The sequence below is a fragment of the Panthera uncia genome, chromosome D1 (assembly GCF_023721935.1).
Source record: "Panthera uncia isolate 11264 chromosome D1, Puncia_PCG_1.0, whole genome shotgun sequence".
NCBI lineage: Eukaryota > Metazoa > Chordata > Mammalia > Carnivora > Felidae > Panthera > Panthera uncia.
This window is the reverse complement of record NC_064808.1, coordinates 53,903,835-53,928,152: the sequence shown is the minus strand read 5'-3', so window position 1 is coordinate 53,928,152 and position 24,318 is coordinate 53,903,835. Positions and strand designations below refer to the sequence as shown.

General features: G+C 38.3%; 1 protein-coding gene and 1 non-coding gene across 5 annotated transcripts in view; both read left to right on the top strand.

The window, feature by feature from the left end:
* FCHSD2 (FCH and double SH3 domains 2) overlaps positions 1 to 24,318 on the top strand; it is a 302,350-nt gene that overhangs the window by 238,010 nt on the left and 40,022 nt on the right. For all 4 annotated transcript variants that reach the window (XM_049619346.1, XM_049619362.1, XM_049619338.1 and 1 more), the window contains exon 11: positions 10,916 to 11,032. In XM_049619346.1, the coding sequence (XP_049475303.1) occupies positions 10,916 to 11,032 (117 nt within the window). The remainder of the gene's footprint in view (positions 1 to 10,915; positions 11,033 to 24,318) is intronic.
* On the top strand, positions 1,479 to 1,582 carry LOC125918036 (U6 spliceosomal RNA). The gene has a single exon (XR_007456358.1). It is a non-coding gene; the product is annotated as a U6 spliceosomal RNA (small nuclear RNA).

Sequence of the window (24,318 nt, the reverse complement as noted above, 5' to 3'; positions counted from 1 at the left end):
CTTCACAGATATCACAAACTGACATTTTTATCACAGTGTCACAAAAAAAAAAAAAAAAAAAAAAAAAAGCTGACAAATTCCTGATATATGATCTTTTCCTGTTACTTTAGCCACTACTTGTGATATTTAATTCTACTGTCTAAAAATTAAAAGTTATAGTAAGGGGCACCTGGGTGGCTCAGTCAGCTGAGTATCCGACTTTGACTCAAGTCGGGATCTCATTGTTTGTGAGTTCAAGCCCTGTATTGGGCTTGCTGCTTTCAACCTATCAGCTCAGAGCCTGCTTCAGATCCTCTGTCCCCCTCCCACTCATCCCCACTTGTACCCTCTCAAAAATAAATAAAAAATAAGTAAATAAAAGTTATAGTAAGTAAAATAGCCACTTGCTGTAATTTAGGACTTTTGCACATTAAATTTTCACTTAAGTGTGGCATTTTATGCATCTATTAAAAATACGTGCAATATATATAAATCAAACCAACATGCTGTATACCTTAAACTTATACAGTGATGTATGTCAATTATTTCTCAATAAACCAAGAAAAAATAAATATTTACCAAAAATTATCCTTGTCTATACAAGATTATATGGGATCAGTATACCCAACAGGGAAATTACCTGAAAATTCTCATTGTTAATGAGTGGCTTTATCTGCCATTGGAAATCTTACATTGCATATGCAGTGCTATAGCATTGACACCTGAACGTGATAGCACTGTGATGGAGAATTTGTGGAAAATCCTACTCGTGGGTAAATAGGTACCATCCTCCTACCCGTATACTGACCACAGTATCCAAAAATGAAAGGCTCCGATTATAGACCTGAGTGTTGCTCTCCAGAAACAGCAGTGCTGGCAGTCAGCTGTTCAGAGGAGGCTGTCCTGTGTTCTTCAAAAAGGACTTACTTGCTCTTTGTCGAAAACCTACCACCTATATAATGAGTCTTGGTGCTTTCTCTGGTTTGGTGCTTTCTCTAACCATCCACATGTAACCAGCGCTTTCCATAGATGCCTTGGTACCGACACTAAGGAGACTGGAACGTTCATTTTTTTTTATCTAGCCTGAGATTATAGCTCTTAAAGCAAAGTCTCTGTGAGAGCTACAAAAATAAAGACATATTCTTATGTGGCTTTTCCAACCAGTCATGCCTCTAGATCTGTTTAGAATGTCAGATACAAGCATTTTTATTGTTTTTCATTTTGCTTTCATGTCATTACTGAAGGGCATGATTGTCTCTTAGAATTACTTTTGGTATTCTAATACCTCTAGTGTGCTTCCCTAAGAGACTGTACACGCTCAACCCAGCTATCCAGATGAGTTCCTGCATCTCTTCTAAGCACAAGAGCTGCCATCCAAGTGTAGTCTGCTCCACTTCTTTCCAAGTTGTGCTATATATTTAGAATATGTGGCTTAGAGGGCCACAGTCTCTCATCAAAAGTCTTCAGGTCAGGTGTGTTTCAAAAATCAGAATTTTTCAGTGCTTTCAGCAGTACGTATACAAAAATTGGGACAATACAGAGAAGTTTAGCATGGCCCCTGCTCAAGGATGACACACAAATTCATGAAGCATTCCGTATTTTTTAAAAACAAAATATTTTCAATCAATCAATCAATAACATAGGTACCATTTTTAGGATTTAAAAGGGTGCCTGGCAGGCTCAGTTGGTAGAGCATATGACTATTGATATGGGGGCTGTGAGTTTGAGCCTATGTTGAGTGTAGAGATTACTTAAAAATAAAATCTTTTTTTTTAATGTTTGTTTATTTTTGAGAGAGAGAGGGAGAGAGAGAGAGAGCATGTGTAAGCAGGGGAGGGACAGAGAGAGAAGGAGACACAGAATCCGAAGCAGGCTCCAGGTTCTGAACTGTCAGCACAGAGCCTGACGCGGGGCCGGAACCCACAAACCGTGAAATCATGATCTGAGCTGAAGTTGGATGCTTAACCGACTGAGCTACCCAGGCACCCCCAAAATAAAATCTTTTAAAAAATAAAATAAAAGTAAAATAAAATAAAAATTTCAGGTTTTAGAAGAATTTTCTGTATATCGTATATTGTATAACACCCTAGCAAGGTATGGGGAAGAACTCCCTGATCAAGCACAGTGTTTTTGCAGTAAAACATTTGAATAGTTGTACTAAGTAAAATAAATAAGAATTATAAATAACCTCTCTTCAGTTCAAGTCGGATTTTGCCGTAAATGAGCTGTGACTCCAAACTTAACTAAAAAGTAAAACCTGATTTTCCAAGTATTTTGAAATTCTAAATTAGGGGATTGTGAACCTATATAAACACGAGTACTAGAAATACAATAACCTATAAAAATCCAGATGCTTTTTACTTGCAAAAGCCCTTTTCAGAAGAAGTGAAAATTAACTTTCTTGAAATAACAGTATATTATTAAATTTCATAAAAAATAAAATGGATTAAATATTTAGCACAATAAATATAAACTAAAAAATACAAGTAGTACAAATCCCTTGAATGAGGGTTAATAACTAGATTGTTCCTGGCACATGACATTGGCTTATCAACCCTAACGTTATCTTTTTTTTTTAATTTTTTTTTTAACGTTTATTTATTTTTGAAACAGAGAGAGACAGAGCATGAGCAGGGGAGCGGCAGAGAGAGAGGGAGACACAGAATCCGAAGCAGGTTCCAGGCTCTGAGCTGTCAGCACAGAGCCCCATGCGGGGCTCAAACTCACAGACCACGAGATCATGACCTGAGCCAAAGTGGGACGCTTAACCGACTGAGCCACCCAGGCACCCCACGTTATCTTTTTTTGAAATTGGTCTGAAATGCTTGTATTTTACTGTGTTCTTGGTTTTCATTCATCACATATGACCATCTCTTTATCTCTCTTTTGAATGGTTATATTTTGGTAACAGAGTTGAAAAATAATGACAGTGTTTCTTGTGTGAAAATCAGCTTATCTGTCCCTAACCACTTGCCCTTCTGAGCATATGCTCTGATAACTTTCTGAACATTGCCATGTCCCTACGTTAATCTTAAAGTGAACTGAAATATCTTTAAAGTTATTTAATAACTTTATAAATTTGAAAAGACTATTTTAATACTATATCATATAAAAATTGGGAACTTAACATACAAAACTCAGTTGCATTTCTATACAATAATGAAGCAGCAGAAAGAGAAACCAAGGAATCAAACCCATTTACACTTCCACCAAAAACCATAAAATACCTAGGAATAAACCTAACTGAAGAGGTAAAAGATCTGTTTGCTAAAACCTCTAGAAAGCTAATGAAAGAAATTGAAGAAGACACAAAGAAATGGAAAAACATTCCATGCTCATGGATTAGAAGAACAAATATTGTTAAAATGTCAATACTACCCAAAGCGATCTACACATTCAATGCAATCCCTATCAAAATAACACTAGCATTCTTCACAGAGCTAGAACAAACAATTCAAAATTTGTATGAAACCAGAATAGACCCCAAGTAGCCACAGTAATGTTGAAAAAGAAAGCCAGGGGCACCTGGGTGGCTCAGTTAGTTAAGCATCCAACTTTGGCTCGGGTCACGATCACACGATTTGTGGTTCAAGCCCTGTGTTGGGCTCTGTGCTGACAGCTCAGAGCCTGGAACCTGCTTTGTATTCTGTGTCCCTCTCTCTCTGCCCCTCCCCAGCTTGCACTCTGTCTCTCTCAAAGATAAATAAACATTAAAAAAAAAACTTAATGATAAATAAGAAGTTGTGGTTTATATACACAATAGAATACTACGTGGCAATGAGAAAGAATGAAATATGGCCTTTTGTAGCAATGTGGATGGAACTGGAGAGTGTTATGCTAAGTGAAATAAGTCATACAGAGAAAGACAGATACCATATGTTTTCATTCATATGTGGATCCTGAGAAACTTAACAGAAGACCATAGGGGAGGGGAGGGAAAAAAAAAGTTAGAGAGGGAGGGAGCCAAACCATAAGAGACTCTTAACAACTGAGAATAAACTGAGGGTTGATGGGGGGTGAGAGGGAGGGGAAAGTGGGTGATGGGCATTGAGGAGGGCACCTGTTGGGATGAGCACTGGGTGTTGTATGGAAACCAAATTGACAATAAATTTCATATTAAAAAAATAATAATAATTTAAAATTTTTAATATTGCTAGTCTCTGAAGGCCTTCTTAAACTCATTTGAAACAGTTTGGGTTTTGTTTTTCTAAAAACAAAATGAAATCAGGGGCATCTGGGTGGCTCAGTCGGTTAAGCCTCAGACTCTTGGTTTTGACTCAGGTCATGATCTCACAGTTCGTAAGTCCAAGCCCCACATCAGGCTCTGTGCTGACAGTGCAGAGCCTGCTTGGGATTCTCTCTCTCTCCCTTTCTCTCTGCCCCTCCCCTGCTAGTGCTCTCTATCTCAAAATAAATAAATAAACTTAAAAAAAAAAAAAGGATGTCTTACCTCTAAGTAAATACCTACCCAAAGTTTCATTCAAAGGAAAATTGTATTTTAGGAATGCCTTTTTCAATATTACTGCCTTTGTCTATTTTATCAATATTAGCATTAACTAAATAGAACAATTATTGGGACATAAGACATATTAGGTCATAAGATACCAAGGAATCTGAACTCAAAAAGATCTCAATATAAGCTCTAACTTTGCCACTTAATGGCTTTAGGAAAGACACATACCATTTCTAAACCTAGAATTCAATACCTATAAATTGAGAATCTCTATTAGGATTATTTTGAGAATTAATGAAATAATATATGTAAAGCAGTTAGCAGAGAGCTTAAATATTCAATAAATGGTACCCTTTTAAAAAATTAACCAAGGGGCGCCTGGGTGGCTCAGTCGGTTAAGTGTCCGACTTCGGCTCAGGTCATGATCTCACAGTCTGTGAGTTCGAGCCCCGCGTCAGGCTCTGTGCTGACAGCTCAGAGCCTGGAGACTGTTTCAGATTCTGTGTCTCCCTCTCTCTCTGCCCCTCCCCTGTTCACACTCTGTCTCCCTCTGTCTCAAAAATAAATAAACGTTAAAAAAAAAAAATTAAAAAAAACATAACTTTGTGGTTTTCTAATTATAAAAAAGCATAAAATACGAAGTTTTCACCTGAACTGTCACTATTCAAAGGTAACCACTGATAGGATTTTGTTAGTAGCCTTCTAAACATTTCTCTGCAGGAACATACTTATGTCGATGTGGACACAGAGCTCTATGTAAATAGACTTATACAGACATGAATTAAACTTTTTTTCTCATTATGTCATGGATATCTAATATTTGCAGTATCTACAGTTCCTGACCATCTCAGAAATTTGACATCCTGCACCTCCCATCAAATAGTTTAAAAAAAATTTTTTTTATGTTTATTTTTGAGAGAGAGAGAGAGAGACAAAGTGTAGGCAGGGAAGGGGCAGAGAGAGAGAGGGACACACAGAATCTGAAACAGGCTCCAGGCTCTGAACTGTCAGCACAGAGCCCAGTGCAGGGCCCAAACCCACAAAATGTGAAATCATGACCTGAGCCAAAGTTGGATGTTTAATGGACTGAGCCACCAAGGTGCCCCAAATAGTTTTTATATTGCTCATCCCCAATGCCTCCTAAGAATTATGTCCTGTCATGAATTTAAAATTACAATTATGTTTTAAGAATGTTTTTTAAATCTTTAAAATTTTTTTTATTTTGAGAGAGAGAGAGCATGAGCACCAAGCAGGGAGGGGCAAAGAGGGAGAGAGAGAAAGAATCCCAAGCAGGCTCTGCATTGCCAGCACAGTCCAGCACCAGGCTGGATTTCACGAACCATGAGATTATGTATGACCTGAGCCAAAATCAAGAGTTGGATGCTTAACTGACTGAGCCACCCAGGTGCCCCAAATATTTTTTAAAATTTTATAGAGGCCCTTCTACTCTTGGGTTAGGCTAGGCTTTCAGATGATGCTAAGACATTTGGTGCTCAGAGCAGTAGCAGTAGAATAACAAATCCCTGAGTCTCTCTCTCTTTTTTTTTTTTTTTAACATTTATTTATCATTGAGAGGCAGAGCATGAGAGGGCGAGACACAGAATCTGAATCAGCCTCCAGGATCCAGCTGTCAGCACAGAGCCTGACGTGGGGCTTGAACTCACCAACTGAGAGATCATGACCTGAGCCGAAGTCAGACGCTTAACTTACTGAGCCACCCAGGTGCCCCTCTCTGAGTCTCTTGCCCAGAGAAACACAGTGTTACCACTGCTTACAGATAAGGCACGAGTCAGTCTGTTATATTAAACTTAATTGCAGCAGTAGTAAGAATCTGAGATTTCATCTCATCTTTAGATGTCTTGATTTTCAGGTGAGAAAGCTAAGGCCTAGAGAGGAGGTGAAATATGCTAGTCAGGATGACACAGCCAGGTCCCTTTGGGGAATAAACATACAATGTAAATGTATTTGAAGAATAAATGTACTTCAGATTTCAATGGCTACTTTTTAAGGAACAAATAAATTTCATAAAATAAAAGTTATAAAAATCCCTTAATTTGGAGATCCAAAAAAATTTCCTTCCTCAGTTTTCTATTTTGAATGAATTTTATAGTGGGCATTTAAAGAAGAAAAAGGAAGCCTTTTATTGTACAAGGGAGAGAAGGATCTCAATCTTAAGTCCACTTTGAGAACCTACATTAAAATACATGACACTTAATAAATTAGTTCCCTTTCTTCTTCTGTTCTTCCGTATACAAAATAATCTTTCTTTTATCAGTTAGGAACTGATTCTAATGTATGTTTATGTCTGGTAATCTCTTTAAGCACCATTCCAATAATCTGGTGGCCTCACTTTAGAATAAAGGCATTAGGTTTTATTTGTTTAGCCAAATTTAACTGAGGGTTCAAGTCCTCAAATTGCCTAAAGACAAATGGGAAGCATACATGCCAGCAGTCACAGTATAATGTGATATTTGCCTGACAGTAGCCACTCAATAAATGTCTGACAAGTGAATAGGGGCACCTGGATCACTGAGTCGGTTAATCATCCAACTCTTGATTTCATCTCAGGTCATGATCTCTCAGTTGTGAGATTAAGCCCCGTGTTGGCCTCAGTGCTTTCTGAGCATGGAGAGATTTTCTCTCTCCTTCTCCCTCTGTCCTTCTGTATGCACACGCATGCATGTTCTCTCTCAAAAAAATAAATAGGTAAATAAATGTCTAACAAATGAATAAATTAATATAATGGAAATATGTTAAAAAATGAAGGACCCCCTGAGTCTTTCTGCAAAGTCAGGGAAGGTTTCACAGAGAACATAGCACTTGAACTGAGATTTGAAGACTGATACAAAAAACAATAAGGAAGCTGTATTATCTGGAGGGAACAGCATAGGCTTGTTTTTAGATTTACATTTATTTCCCAGGAAAAGACCTATTTGCTTTTGTAATATTTTTTTTTTACTAAAACTTACATGATTTCTAAAATCTAATGTTTCTGAAGATCTCAAGGATCACATTTACTTGACCTAACTTATCAAAAACCCAATCTGACAAATGACAAATGAAAAACTACCTACCCTATACTTAAAAATTGATAGGAAAGTCCTTTTACAGCATTTCTCTTCAGTTTATAATTTATTTGAATTATTTTTGTGCCACTATTTTTCTGAGAATTGTGATATTGTTATTTATGTCTCTAAAAATAATCAAGTTCAACAAGTGAGTTTTTTCAGAGCTAGGCAACAGTATTGTTTGGCACATAATTTTTAAGTTCTCATATTCTGCTTCAGGAAGATAACAATGTTCTTGAAATATTTGTGTTTAATAGCTTATATATGTTATTCTTGTATGTTTCAACTACATTTTTAAGAGGTAAAGGAAAAATGTTAAAAGAATGAACTAAAGATTAAATTAGCTAACATTTCAAAAAGAAGCAGTCACTAGCAGTTTCTTTGGTAGAATCAACGACTGCTAACACCACCATCTGATCGACACTGGCTCCTGATATATATCAATCTCAGATGATAGCGGTGGCAATAGAACATTTCTCTGTGTATTGTTTAACACCCTGGGACGTGTTTGCCGTGTATGAAATTCCCATTTGCCTAGACCTGAGTTGTAGGTTGCTTCCATTTGTCTTTCCATGGCTTGATTGTAAAATTCATGAAAAAAAATTAATCTGAATTTGAACTATAAACTCATATCTCCCAATCAGTGGCATTTGTTGTCTGTCCTGACCATTGGGCACTCCTGTCTGAGTAATAGTAAACCCAAAGAGAAAGGGGGGAAAAACCCATCTTTGCTTCCCCAGCTCTTAAGCACAGGAAATATTCCATTAAAAGGCACAAATTATATGTGGACACGTAGGGCTATGGCCTTACCTGCAACCAGCACATTTAAACGCATTTACCTATTCCTAAAATGTTGGTCAGTAATGAAAATCCAATTTCTCCATCAACTGTCTCCTTTCTCATCTGATCTACTCCCTATAAGTTCATTCACTTTGAAATCTGCCTTGATCTTTCAACATATCTTCAGTCTTATTTCTGATTCACTTATTGGGCTAGCAAGAACCTAGAAATTATTTGGAGTTTTTTGTTAACAGTAATGAGATTTTGTTTTAAGTAATTTTCACGTGGGTCTTTAGCATTAACAATTACCATTTATAGGATACTTAATATGTATATGTACTATAAGAGAATATTCATAATATGAACTCATTTATCTTAATAACCCTTATGAAATAGGCATTTTTACCAATATTCAGATGTAAGTAAGACTCAGATTAATAACATGCCCAAGATCATAAAGCTAACAAATAGCATAGAGAGGATTAAAACTAAGTCTGTCTGACTTAAAAACCTAAACCTGGGCTCTTGAAAATACACGTTTCTGGCATTCCACTTATACATTAGATTCCTCTGACTAATGTAGGCTGCCCTTGAAGTCTGCATCCAGGGATTAACATTTTAACCCTGATTTCTGAGGATGGATTAAAATTTAAATGCCTAGATCCTTTTACAAAGCAAAATATAATAATAAAGGTGATTCCCAGATTCCTAATGGCCCAAAGAATGAATCAGAATATAAAATGTATGGGAATGCAAGCTGGTGCAACCACTCTGGAAAATAGTATGGAGGTTCCTCAGAAAATTAAAAGTAGAACTGCCCTATGACCCAGAAATTGCACTACTAGGTATTTATCCAAGGCATACAGGTGTGCTGTTTTGAAGGGACATATGCATCCCCATGTTTATAGCAGCACTATCAACAATAGCCAAAGTATGGAAAGAGCCCAAATGTCCATTGATGGATGAATGGACAAAGAAGATGTGGTATATATATATATATATATATATATATATATATATACACACACACACACACACAATGAGTATTACTTGGCAAACAAAAAGAATGAAATCTTGCCATTTACAACTACATGGTTGGAACTGGAGGGTATTATGCTAAGCAAAATTAGAGAAAGACAAATATATGACTTCACTCATATGAGGACTTTAAGAGACAAAACAGATGAACATAAGGGAAGGGAAACAAAAATAATATAAAAAGAGGGAGGGGGACAAAACATAAGAGACTCCGAAATATGGAGGACAAACAGGGTTACTGGAGGGGTTGTGAGAGGGGGGATGGACTAAATGGGTAAGGGGCATTAAGGAATCTACTCCTGAAATCATTGTTGCACTATATGCTAATTTGGATATAAATTTAAAAAAATTAAAAAAGTAAAAGAAAGAATATAAAATGTAATTGTGAAGTTGCTTAGATTTTGATTTTGATTCTTTTCCTCTGTTTCAGTGCATTTATCATTGTATAATCTAGCTTTAACTGAAATGTCTGCATAGAGTAAAAGTTTTTCACCCTTGCCTACAATCCTCCCAACAGAAATACTGTTTTAATCGATTACAGTTTAACAAATTCTGCTTTACCAATTTTGAGCTTTGTAGCCTTACAAAAGTCAGTTTTCTAAAATCTATCCACTGTTAATTTTGCTTCTATTAAAATCCTCTTTGGATAACTCATATTTAAGAAATTGTTTGCTTTCCCAGTTTTACATTTTTTCATGGGTTCTTAAGAATTTAGGGGAAATTGAAATAGTTTATTGGTTAATAGTTCTGATTCTGGCATCAGACTTATATAATCAAAGTCGTAACAATTAATATCTGGTAGACACCAGAAAGTTTACTTAACCTCTCTGAGCCTCAGTTTTCTTTTCTATCAGGTGGCTGTATGACCCATCTCATAAGGTTGTAAATATCACATGAAACACTTTTCAAAATACTTTGTACAGTAGAAGTTAAACTATTACTATTGTTAATTTAGCTTTTGAAGTGTGTTCTTTGTGAAACAGAGTAATAGTATTTTAGGGCTAGAAGAAACCCTTACTGATCATTTAATCTAGCACCCCTATATTTCCTATGACACTGAAGTCCAGAGGAAGGGCAAAAACTGGTTTGAGGGGTTTTGGTGAATTGGTTATGGACCTAAAACTAAAGTAAACCCAGTATTTTCATGGACAGAAAGCTTCTGTTGCTGTTACTGTATTATTTTGTTCTTTGTGCTTCTACCCATTGATTCTTTTTTTTAATGCCATTGAAACTATTGGGTTGTTTCCATTTTAACTATGCAACTATTTTAATGTCATAGTAGATTGGCATGAATACTTTTTTTTTTTCTTCTTTGGTTAGCTAGCTTTTCTTCACACCCAGTATGAGAGATGCAGCTTTGAGATGAAGCAGTATAAGACAAACAAAACAAAACAGAAAAACCTGTGGTCATTTATGGTTTCATTCCATCCTCTTAGTTTTCTGCTAATGTTCTGACGTGAGACATTGCTTCCCACAGTAGTGGAGCATGACTTGGTTAGAGTGCTGATTAAGTGAAGGCCCTCTGGTCCACTTACAAACAGTAGTGACTTCAGTATGGATAACAGTATTTGGTCTCTGTTCTCTCTTAACGTTGTAGAGCCGACAATTAGAATCAGAAACTGGAACCACAGAGGAGCACAGTCTAAACAAGGAGGCTCGAAAATGGGCTACACGTGTGGCACGTGAGCACAAAAACATTGTTCACCAACAACGGGTAAGTGCAGTAGAGAGTCTTAGGCTACATTTAGCTTAAGCCAAATGTCAAACCAGTTTAATGAGTTGAGTTCTATTAATGTGAAAAATATCCTGTTTTTTTCTGTAATTTCTCACCATTCAGCTGTATGCTCTCAGCTATCTACTTAGCTTGGAAATTCCTTAAGCCTGGGGCACCTGGGTGCCTCAGTCAGTTAAGCATCAGATTCTTGTTTTCGGTACAGGTTATGATTTCACAGTTCCTGAGATCAAGCCCCACATCAGGCTTGCACTGACAGTGCAGAGCCTGCTTGGGATTCTCACTCTCTCCCTCTCTCCCCCTTCCCTCTCTCACTTTGTCTCTCCCAAAATAAATAAATAGACATACATACATACATACATACATACATACATAAGTTATAATAAAAAAAAATTCCTTAAGCCCTTCAAGCAGCAGCATAGTAATTTATTTTTTTGCCATAGAATTGCCTAAGAAAGCCTAGTGATAGTGTTACCGTCTTTCAGGTAGTGGAAGAGATATGCCTGTGTTGAATTAAGCTTTTAATTCCCTAGACAAGTTTTTTGAAGTCTTAATTGTAGATTCCATGAAAATGTGTCTTCAAGGGGTGCCTAGCTGGCTCAGTCAATAAAGCATGTGACTCTTGATCTCAGGGTCGTGAGTTCGAGCCCCATGTTGGACATAGAGTTTACTTAATAAAAAATTTAAATTAAATTAAAATATTAAAATTAAACACCAAAAAAAAAATGTATCTTCAAGACTAAACTCTAAGCACAAAGAAATTACTTTAGGTGTAGTAAATTTTTTTCTAATTTCCCTTTATTTATAATTTTTGTCTTTATCTTCATATCCAACATATTAAAAGAATTTTCCATATTTAATATCTGTATTTCCTAATCTCTCACCCATAACATTTGGACTTTTCCTTCTTTCCTCTCCCTGCACTCCATACAGACTGCACTTGCCCAAATCACCAATGATGTCTATGTTGCAAAATCCAAAATGGACACTTTTATTTCTTGAAACCTGTTGGCAGTTTCATCACAATTGACAGCTCTCTTTGTGTTGAAACACTCTCTTCTCTAGTTATCCCTGTCTTAACATTGTCCTGGTTTTCCTTCTGCCTCTGTGGCAATTCCTAAGTTCTTCTTTCTCCACCCCACATTTAAATATTTAAATTCCTTGGGTTTCTGTAGTAGGCTATCTTTTCTTATTCTTTAGTCCCTTAACTGGCAGTCTCAACCAGTGCCATGGTTTCACTTACCAACAAATCATAAATTAGTATCTTCAACATTGGGCCTTTCTTCTGTGTATTCATATATCCTCTCACATGCTTGGACATCCCCACAGGCATCCCACATTCAGTGTTCCACTCATCTAATGCTGTAAAACAAATGACCTAAAACTTAATGCCACAAAAAGAGCATATTTCACTTGTCTCTTAGCACTCTGGGGATTGGATGGAACTTAGCTTGCCACTTCTCACTTGGGAGTCTCCCACGTGGTTGCAGTCAGATAGTGACCACTGCCAGAGTCACCTCACAGACTTGCCCACTGACATATCTGGTCTTGGAACAGGAAGACTTGAACAGCTAGGAGCTGGAACTGGTAGAGCTCCTCATGCATCTCAGTCTCTCCAGCACAGTGGCTTTAGATTAGCTGTATTTCTTACATGGTAGCACAGGGCCTCAAAGGTGGGAGTCCCAAGAGTGAGCCAGGTAGGAGCTATGTTATCTTTTCTGGCCGAGCCTCAGAAATAACATGATACTACTTGTGTCATATTTTTGTTAACTGAGGCAGTCACAAAGGCCTGTTGTCCAAGTTCAAGGAGAGAGAACATAAACTCCACTTCTTGGTAGGGAAACAGCAAGGTTCTGTAAGAACATGTGGAATGGGAAATATTGTAACTTTTTTTGAAAATAGCCACAGTCTACTTTCTGGGTATAACAGTTCACATCCCACTTGCATGCAAAATAAAATTCCCCTTTTTACCCAAATCCCCCAAAGCCTGGCATCAGACTCCAGTTTGAATTTTAGATTCTGGTCATCTAAATGAGATCCATACACAGATAAGGCTTTTTGGGTACAATTCCTGTAACACAGTATATCTCTGTCAAAGAATTTGTGACCTAGAGAGACAAGTTATCTGTCTACCATACATCCAATAAATAGTGATTAATTACTGCAGCTTTGTACGTCAAAATGTAAAACATGTAAAGAGACTGTTGCATTAAAATGCCTTACTATATTTGAAAGTAAATGTTTAGATATTAAAAATAAATCTGCTTCCTCTCTCTGATGTCAAGGCATGTTGTGTCTTTCTGCTAGGAGATAGAGACAGGCAGATTTCAACAACTTTTCCGTTTCTTTGTAGTATGACCTATGATAGGCTTTAATCTTGTAAGGTATAATTTAAGCAATAAAGTTAAGGGGTTCTGTTTTGGGCCATGATAAATTACCTGGGATCACACACTTACCCTCCTTCATAAACAACTATAAAACTAGTCTAAATATATGAAACAAATTTTTTCAGACACTGTACAACAGGTAATAACAGGAGTGTGAAACCTGAGAGAAAAAATAACATTGAACTTGGCCGTATGACTTCTCAAGCTTTCTGCCTAAAGGCCCTTTCTATATTGCAGTGTAGGGAGGGAGAACTTAAGCAGGGCACCACAGACTCACTGAGTTGAGATGACAGAAATCAAGAGTTCAAAAAGCTGATGTGGCATGAATTTCAGGGCAAAGTACCAGATAACATGGAGATGCAAAGAAAGAATTCCAAACATGTACGTAGGTCTCCCCTTCAATCTGTTGAATACTAAACCACATAAGCATATGGTGAAATTCTACAATACTGGTTAGAGAATGACAGTGGAGATAAACTGAACGATTCCCAGAGATCACATAGGGCTAGGGCACATTCAAGTTGTTCCTAGCCAAGGTTGAGGCTGCTCTTAGTTGACTATTCATGGATCATTTGAGGCATTCAAGAGACTACAGAAGGATCATACATTGGTTCCAGGGTAAATTAGTCCTAGAATAAGGCTATTTTAGAATTAACTTAACAGAGCTTTAAAACAAGCTTCAGAAAGATCAAGCTAATCCACAAGTAATTTATTTGCCTGCCAGAAAAAAAAAAAAAAGTCTCTTCAAAGGAAGGAAACAAAATCCAACATTTAACAACACAGTATTTACTATGTCAAGAGTAAAATTTGCAGGATACCTATGTGGCTCATTGATTACAGCTCAGGTCATGACCCCAGGGCCATGGGATCAAACCCTGCATCGGGCTTTGCACTGAACGTGGAGCCTGCTGGAGATTTTCTCTCTCTCTCTCTCTCTCTCTCTCTCGCTCTCTCTCCCCCCCCCCGCCCCCCCACCTGCTCTCCCTCTCTAAAATAAAATGTAAAAAATTTAATTTAAACAAAAAATTTGAATTTGGGGCACCTGGGTGGCTCAGTCTGTTAAGTATAAGACTCTTGGTTTCAGCTCAGGTCATGATCTCACAGTTTGTGGGTTGAAGCGCTGCATTGGGCTCCTCACTGACAGTGTGGAGCCTGCCTGGGATTCTCTCTCTCTCTCCCTCCCTCTCTGCCCTTCCCCTGCTCGCTCTCTCTGTCTCTCACTCTCAAAATAAATAAACTTTAAAAAAAATGTTTTAAAAAATCAAATTTACTAGATATTAAAAGATGCAAGAGAATATGATCCATGACCAAAAGAAAAATCAATTAAAGCAGATCGATAAATGCTAGAGATGATGGAATTAGCAAATAAGGACTTTAGAACAGTAAGTAAGTTCAAGAATTTAAAAGAAAACAAACGTGAACATATTGAAGAAAGAAAAGGAGGATATACAAAAGAACCAAATGGGGGGGTGGGGGGCACCTGTGGCTCAGTTGGTTAAGTGTCTGACTCTTGATTTCAGCTCAGGTCATGATCTCACAGTTTGTGAGTTTGAGCCCCGCATCAGGCTCTGCACTGACAGTGTGGAGCCTGCTTGGGATTCTCTGTCTCCCTGTCTCTCTGTTTCCTTCTCTCAAAAATAAATAAACATTAAAAAAAAGAACCAAATGGAACTTCTAAAGCTGAAAATACAATATTTGAAATGAAAAATTCAGTAGATCGGATGGCACCAAAAAAACGAGTTTAAAAGTATATATAGCAACAGAAACTATCTAATCTGAAACACAGAGAGTGAAATAAAGACTTTATAAAAATTAAAAGAGCATCATTAATCTCTCTAGGATAATATGTGATCTATTATATTTTGGGAGTTAAAGATATATTTGGAGACACAGAAGAAAGAGTCAGAAAAAATATTTGAAAAATTATAGCTAAAACTGTCCAAGTTTAATAAAAAACTGTAAACCCATAAATGCAAGGAGCCCAACAAACCCCAGGAAGGTAAAACACAAAGATCACACCAAAGCATTTCATAATCAATTTGTTAAAAAGCAGTGATATTAAATGGTATAAAACTGGAAATATCCCCTTTAGGATCAGAAACAACACAAGGATGCCCCTTTTGCCACTTCTATTCGTTATAGAACTAAAAGTCCTAGCCACAGCCTTCACAGCCTTTTAGGGATCCAAATTGAGAAGAAAGAAGTAAAATGATCTCTGTTCACAAATGAAATGATCTTATACTCACACACACCTATTAGAGCTAGTAAACAAATTCAGCAAAGTGCAAAATTACACAAAAATGAATTACGTTTTATACACTAACAAAATACAATCCAAAAAGGAAATTAAGAAAATAATTCCATTTACAATACCATCAAAAAGAATAAAATACTTAGGAATAAACCACAGAGGCAAATGACTTGTACACTTAAAACTGTAAGTCATTGATGAAAGTAGTTAAATAAGATATAAGTAAATGGAAAGACATCCTGTGTTTATGGAATGGAAGATAATGTTAAGATGACAGTACCACCCAAAATGATCTACAGATTCAGTGCAGTCCCTATTAAAATTCCAACAGTATTTTTTTGCAGGAATAGAAAAACCCATCCTAAAATTCATATGGAATCTCAAGGAACCCCAGGTAGCCAAAACAGTCTTGAAAAAGAACAAGGTTGAAGGACTCCTACTCCCTGACCTTAAAACTTATTACAAAAGGGTGCCTGGGCGGCTCAGTCAGTTAAGCGTCTGACTCCTGGTTTTGGCTCAGGTCATGATCTCCTGGTTCATGAGTTCGAGCCCCACATCAAGCTCTGTGCTGCCAGTGTAGAACCTGCTTGGGATTCTCTCACTCCCTCTCTCTGCCCCTTCCCTGCTCGCTCTCTTGTTCTTTCAAAATAAATAAACATTAAAAAATTTACTACAAAGCTATTCAAAGTATTAAATATAAAGTAGTCAAAACATTGTAGTATTGGCATGACAGACATACAGACTAATGGAAAAGAAGTATCAATATTTTCATTTTATTTTTATTTTCTTAACATGGTGAACTCAAGTTTTTTGTTTTTTTTTTTTTAATTCCAGTATAGGTAACATACAATGTTATGTTAGTTTCAGGTGTCCAATATAGTGATTCAACAGTTCCATACATTACTCAGTGCTCAGTATGGTAAGTGTACTCTTAATCCCCTAACCTATTTCACCCATCTTCCCAGCTACCTCCTTTCTGGTAACCACCAGTTCTCTATATTTAAGAGTCTGTTTTTTGGTTTATCTCTTTTTTTCTTTGTTCATTTGTAGAGGTCTCAATATTTTTAAAATAGCAGCTATCTCCAAATTAATCCATATATTCAGTGCAATCCAAGTCAAACATCCAGCAGGGATTTTTATAGAAATTGACAAAATGCTTCTAAAGCATACATGGAAAAGCGAATGATCTAGAATAGCCAAAGCAATTTTGAAAAATAAGAATAAGCCTTTCCAGAGCGGAAGATGGCGACGTAGGAGGACACTGGGCTCACTGCGTCCTACTGATCACTTAGATTCCACCTACACCTGCCTAAATAACCCAGAAAACCGCCAGAAGACTAGCAGAACGGAGTCTCCAGAGCCAAGCGCAGACGAGAGGCCCACGGAAGGGCAGAGAGGCGGTGCGCGCTGCACGGACTGGCAGGAGGAGGCCGGGGCAGAGGGGCGGCCCGCCGGCCAAGCAGAGCCCCCGAGTCTGGCTTGCAAAAGCAGAGGGGCCGGACGGAGTGTGTTCCGACAGCGAGTGGGACTTGACATCTGGAAGGTTATAAGCTAACAGCTCTGCTCGGAGAACAGGAGGGATGGAGGACAATGGGAGGGAGAGTTGTTGAGCCCCGGACCACAGAGCTCAGCTTGGCGGGGAACAAAGGCGCTCGCCAGCGCCATCTCCCTCGCCATCCCCCAGCCAAAATCCCAAAGGGAACCAGTTCCTGCCAGGGAACTTGCTTGCACCACGCGAACACCCAACGCTGTGCTTCTGCGGATCCATCCCTCCGGCGGCAGTTCTGACTCCCTCCCGGTGCCGCAGGGCCCCTCCCGAAGTGGATCACCAAAAGAAAAGCAAGCTGAGCCTGCCCCTCCTGCCTCTGTGCACCTTGCTGATCCACCCCAGCTAGTACACCAGATCTCCAGCACCACAAGCCTGGCAGTGTGCAAGTAGCCCAGACGGGCCACGCCACCCCACAGTGAATCCTGCCCCTAGGAGAGGGGAAGAGAAGGTACACACCAGTCTGACTGTGGCTCCAGCGGTGGGCTGGGGCAGACATCAGGTCTGACTACGGCTCTGCCCACCAGCGCAAGTTATTCAAGATAGCACAGGGGAAGTGCCCTGCAGTTCTGCACCACTCCAGGGACTATCCAAAATGACTAAACAGAAGAATTCCCCTCAAAAAAACCTCCAGGAAATAACGACAGCTAACAAACTGATCAAAAATGATTTAAACAATATAACAGAAAGTGAATTTAGAATAATAGTCATAAAATTAATAGCTGGGCTTGAAAACAGTATAAAGGACAGCAGAGAATCTATTGCTACAGAGATCAAGGGACTAAGGAACAGCCAGGAGGAGCTAAAAAATGCTATTAATGAGCAGCAAAATAAAATGGAGATGACCACAGCTCAGATTGAAGAGGCAGAGGAGAGAATAGGTGAACTAGAAGATAAAATTATGGAAAAAGAAGAAGCTGAGAAAAAGAGATAAAAAAAATCCAGGAGTTTGAGGGGAAAATTAGAGAACTAGGTGATGCACTAAAGAGAAATAATCATGCATAATTGGTATTCCAGAGGAGGAAGAGAGAGGGAAAGGTGCTGAAGGTGTACTTGAAGAAATAATAGCTGAGAACTTCCCTGATCTGGGGAAGGAAAAAGGCATTGAAATCCAAGAGGCACAGAGAACTCCCTTCAGACGTAACTTGAATCAATCTTCTGCACGACCTATCATAGTGAAACTGGCAAAATACAAGGATAAAGAGAAAATTCTGAAAGCAGCTAGGGATAAACGTGCTCTAACATATAAAGGGAGACCGATAAGACTCGTGACGGATCTCTCTACTGAAACTTGGCAGGCCAGAAAGGAATGGGAGGAAATCTTCAATGTGATGAACAGAAAAAATATGCAGCTGAGAATCCTCTATCCAGCAAATCTGTCATTTAGAATAGAAGGAGAGATAAAGGTCTTCCCAAACAAACAAAAACTGAAGGAATGCATCACCACTAAACCAGCCCTACAAGAGATCCTAAGGGGGATCCTGTGAGACAAAGTACCAGAGACATCGCTACAAGCATGAAACCTACAGACATCACAATGACTCTAAACCCACATCTTTCTATAATAACACTGGATGTAAATGGACTAAATGCGCCAACCAAAAGACATATGGTATCAGAATGGATAAAAAAACAAGACCCATCTATTTGCTGTCTACAAGAGACTCACGTTAGACCTGAGGACACTTTCAGATTGAAAGTGAGGGGATGGAGAACGATTTATCATGCTACTGGAAGTCAAAAGAAAGCTGGAGTAACCATACTTATATCAGACAAACTAGACTTTAAATTAAAGGCTGTAACCAGAGATGAAGAAGGGCATTATATAATAATTACAGGGTCTAGCCATCAAGAAGAACTAACAATTATAAATGTCTATGCTGAATACGGGAGCCCCCAAATATATAAAACAATTACAAACATAAGCAACCTTATTGACAAGAATGTGGTAATTGCAGGGGACTTTAATACCCCATTTACAACAGTGGATAGATCATCTAGACACATGGTAAATAAAGAAACAAGGGCCCTGAATGATACATTGGATCAGGTGGACTTGACAGATATACTTAGAACTCTGCATCCCAAAGCAACAGAATATACTTTCTTCTCAAGTGCACATGGAACATTCTCCAAGATAGATCACATACTGGGTCACAAAACAGCCCTTCATAAGTATAAAAGAATTGAGATCATGTCATGCATACTTTCAGACCACAATGCTGTGAAGCTTGAAATCAACCACAGGAAAAAGTCTGGAAAACCTCCAAAAGCATGGAGGTTAAAGAACACCCTACTAAAGAATGAATGGGTCAACCAGGCAATTAGAGAAGAAATTAAAAAATATATGGAAACAAACGAAAATGAAAATACAACAATCCAAATGCTTTGGGATGCAGCGAAGGCAGTCCTGAGAGGAAAATACATTGCAATCCAGGCCTATCTCAAGAAACCAGAAAAATCCAAATACAAAATCTAACAGCACACCTAAAGGAAATAGAAGCAGAGCAGCAAAGACACCCCAAACCCAGCAGAAGAAGAGAAATAATAAAGATCAGAGCAGAAATAAACAATATAGAATCTAAAAAAACTGTAGAGCAGATCAATGAAACCAAGAGTTGGTTTTTTGAAAAAATAAACAAAATTGATAAACCTCTAGCCGGGCTTCTCAAAAAGAAAAGGGAGATGACCCAAATAGATAAAATCATGAATGAAAATGGAATGATTACAACCAATCCCTCAGAGATACAAACAATTATCAGGGAATACTATGAAAAATTATATGCCAACAAACTGGACAACCTGGAAGAAATGGACAAATTCCTAAACACCCACACACTTCCAAAATGCAAACTGGAGGAAATAGAAAGCTTGAACAGACCCATAACCAATGAAGAAATTGAATCAGTTACCAAAAATCTCCCAACAAATAAGAGTCCAGGACAAGATGGCTTCCCTGGGGAATTCTACCAGACATTTAAAGCAGACATAATACATATCCTTCTCAAGCTATTCCAAAAAATGGAAAGGGAAGGAAAACTTCCAGACTCATTCTATGAAGCCAGTATTACTTTGATTCCTAAACCAGACAGAGACCCAGTAAAAAAAGAGAACTACAGGCCAATATCCCTGATGAATATGGATGCAAAAATTCTCAATAAGATACTAGCAAATCGAATTCAACAGCTTATAAAAAGAATTATTCACCATGATCAAGTGGGATTCATTCCTGGGATGCAGGGCTGGTTCAACATTTGCAAATCAATCAACGTGACACAACACATTAATAAAAGAAAAGAACCGTATGATCCTGTCAATCGATGCAGAAAAAGCATTTGACAAAATTCAGCATCATTTCTTAATAAAAACCCTCAAGAAAGTTGGGATAGAAGGAACATACTTAAACATCATAAAAGCCATTTATGAAAAGCCCACAGCTAATATCATCCTCAGTGGGGAAAAACTGAGAGCTTCCCCCTGAGATCAGGAACACGACAGGGATGTCCACTCTCACCGCTTTTGTTTAACATAGTGTTGGAAGTGCTAGCATCAGCAATCAGACAACAAAAGGAAGTCAAAGGCATCAAAATTGGCAAAGATGAAGTCAAGCTTTCACTTTTTGCAGATGACATGATATTATACATGGAAAATCCGATATACTCCACCAAAAGTCTGCTAGAACTGATACATGAATTCAGCAAAGTTGCAGGATACAAAATCAATGTACAGAAATCAGTTGCATTCTTATACACTAATAATGAAACAGCAGAAAGACAAATAAAGAAACTGATCCCGTTCACAATTGCACCAAGAAGCATAAAATACCTAGGAATAAATCTAACCAAAGGTGTACAAGATCTGTATGCTGAAAACTATAGAAAGCTTATGAAGGAAATTGAAGAAGATATAAAGAAATGGAAAAACATTCCGTGCTCATTGGTTAGAAGAATAAATATTGTTTAAATGTCAATACTACCCAAAGCTATCTACACATTCAATGCAATCCCAATCAAAATTGCACCAACATTCTTCTCGAAGCTAGAACAAGCAATCCTAAAGTTCATATGGAACCACAAAAGGCCCCGAATAGCCAAAGTAATTTTGAAGAAGAACACCAAAGCAGGAGGCATCACAATCCCAGACTTTAGCCTCTACTACAAAGCTGTCATCATCAAGACAGCATGGTATTAGGTCACGATCTCGCGGTCCGTGAGTTCGAGCCCCGCGTCAGGCTCTGGGCTGATGGCTCGGAGCCTGGAGCCTGTTTCCGATTCTGTGTCTCCCTCTCTCTCTGCCCCTCCCCTGTTCATCCTCTGTCTCTCTCTGTCCCAAAAATAAATAAAAAAAAAAAAAGTTGAAGAAAAAAAAAATTAAAAAAAAAAAAAAAAGACAGCATGGTATTGGCACAAAAACAGACACATAGACCAAGGGAATAGAACAGAAACCCCAGAACTAGACCCACAAACGTATGGCCAACTAATCTTTGACAAAGCAGAAAAGAATATCCAATGGAAAAAAGACAGTCTCTTTAACAAATGTTGCTGGGAGAACTGGACAGCAACATGCAGAAGGTTGAAACTAGACCACTTTCTCACACCATTCACAAAAATAAACTCAAAATGGATAAAGGACCTGAATGTGAGACAGGAAACCATCAAAACACTAGAGGAGAAAGCAGGAAAAGACCTCTCTGACCTCAGCCGCAGCAATTTCTTACTTGATACATTCCCAAAGGCAAGGGAATTAAAAGCAAAAATGAACTATTGGGACCTCCTCAAGATGAAAAGCTTCTGCACAGCAAAGGAAACAATCAACAAAACTAAAAGGCAACCAATGGAGTGGGAAAAGATATTTGCAAATGACATTTCGGACAAACGGCTAGCATCCAAAATCTATAAAGAGCTCACCAGACTCCACACCCAAAAAACAAATAATCCAGTGAAGAAATGGGCAGAAAACATGAATAGACACTTCTCTAAAGAAGACATCCAGATGGCCAACAGGCACATGAAAAGATGCTCAACGTCGCTCCTCATCAGGGAAATACAAATCAAAACCACACTCAGATATCATCTCACGCACCTCACCACCTCAGTCAGAGTGGCCAAAATGAACAAATCAAGAGACTATAGATGCTGGCGAGGATGTGGAGAAACAGGAACTCTCTTGCACTGTTGGTGGGAATGCAAACTGGTGCAGCCACTCTGGAAAACAGTGTGGAGGTTCCTCAAAAATTTAAAAATAGACCTACCCTATGACCTAGCAATAGCACTGCTAGGAATTTGCCCAAGGGATACAGGAGTACTGATGCATAGGGGCACTTGTACCCCAATGTTTATAGCAGCACTCTCAACAATAGCCAAATTGTGGAAAGAGCCTAAATGTCCATCAACTGATGAATGGATATAGAAATTGTGGTTTATATACACAATGGAGTACTACGTGACAATGAGAAAGAATGAAATATGGCCCTTTGTAGCAACGTGGATGGAACTGGAGTGTGTGATGCTAAGTGAAATAAGCCATACAGAGAAAGACGGATACCATATGTTTTCACTCTTATGTGGATCCTGAGAAACTTAACAGAAACCCATGGGGGAAGGGAAGGGAAAAAAAAAAAAAAAAAGGGTTAAAGTGGGAGGGAGCCAAAGCATAAGAGACTCTTAAAAACCTGAAAACAAACTGAGGGTTGATGGGGGGTGGGAGGGAGGGGAGTGTGGGTGATGGGTATTGAGGAGGGCATCTTTTGGGATGAGCACTGGGTGTTGTATGGAAACCAATTTGACAATAAATTTCATATATTAGAAAAAAAGAATAAAATTGGAGGGCTTACTCTACCTCATTTCAAGATATAAAACTACAAAAATCAAGATACTGTAGTATTGGTGTAAGAATAGACTTACAGGAGGCGCCTGGGTGACTCAGTGAGTTAAGCCCCTGACTTCGGCTTAGGTCATGATGTCACAATTTGTGAGCTCAATCCCCGCTTCGGGCTCCGCGCTGTCAGCATGAGATTGTCTCTCTCTCCCCCTGTCTCTCTCTTTCAGCCCCTCATGGGTTTCTCTCAGCCCCTCGTTCACTTGTGCCCTCTCTCTTTTAAAAGTAAATAATAAAAATAAATAAATGTTTTTTAAAAAAAAAAATAAAGGACTTACAGATGAATAGAACAAAATAGAGTCTAGAAATAGGCACACACATATATAGTCCAGTGATTTTTAACAAAGATGTAACAAACTTGTAAAAATGTTAAATAAATTTTAATAAAAACGAATCTAGCCATGTTTTAAGCACATGACTAGGGTGCAAGGATGATTCAGCGGTAGAAAATTTATCAGTATAATAAACTGCATTTATCAAGTAAAGATGAAAATTTCTATGATTATTTTATAGTTACCAAAAAAGCATATTATAAAACTTGTTATCTCTTAATGATTCAAAAATAAAACAGGGGTATCTGGGTGGCTCAGTCAGTTAAGCGTCCAACTTCAGCTCAGGTCATGATCTCATGGTCCATGGCTTCCAGCTGACAGCTGAGAGCTCAGAGCCTGGAAGCTGCTTTGGATTCTGTGTCTCAAGGGGTGCCTGGGTGGCACAGTTGGTTAAGTTGATTCTCTGTCTCCCTCTCTCTCTCTCCCTACCCCACTTGCTCTGTGTCTCTTTCTCTCAAAAATAAATAAACATTAAAAAAAATTAAAAATAGATAAGTAAAACAGAATTCACAGCCAGCAAGATAAAGAACTTTTCATCCTAACAAGGATATCTTCCTGAGACTTACTGCAAACATTATACTTGTTGGTTGTATTAGTTTTCTATATCTGCCATAACAAATTACCACAAACTTAGTAGTTTAAAATAACAGTACAAATTTCTCATCTCACAGTTCTGTAGATCAGAAGTCTGGGTGGGCTTGGCTGATTTTACTGCTCAGGCTCTAGCAAGGCCGAAATCCTCTGGAGTAGGACCCACTTCCATGCTCATTCAGATTGTTGTCACAATCTAGTTCCTAATAACTGTAGGACTGAGGTCCCTGCTTCTTTGCTGTCAGTTAGGGGCTACCCTTAGCTCCTAGAGGCTACTCTCTCTG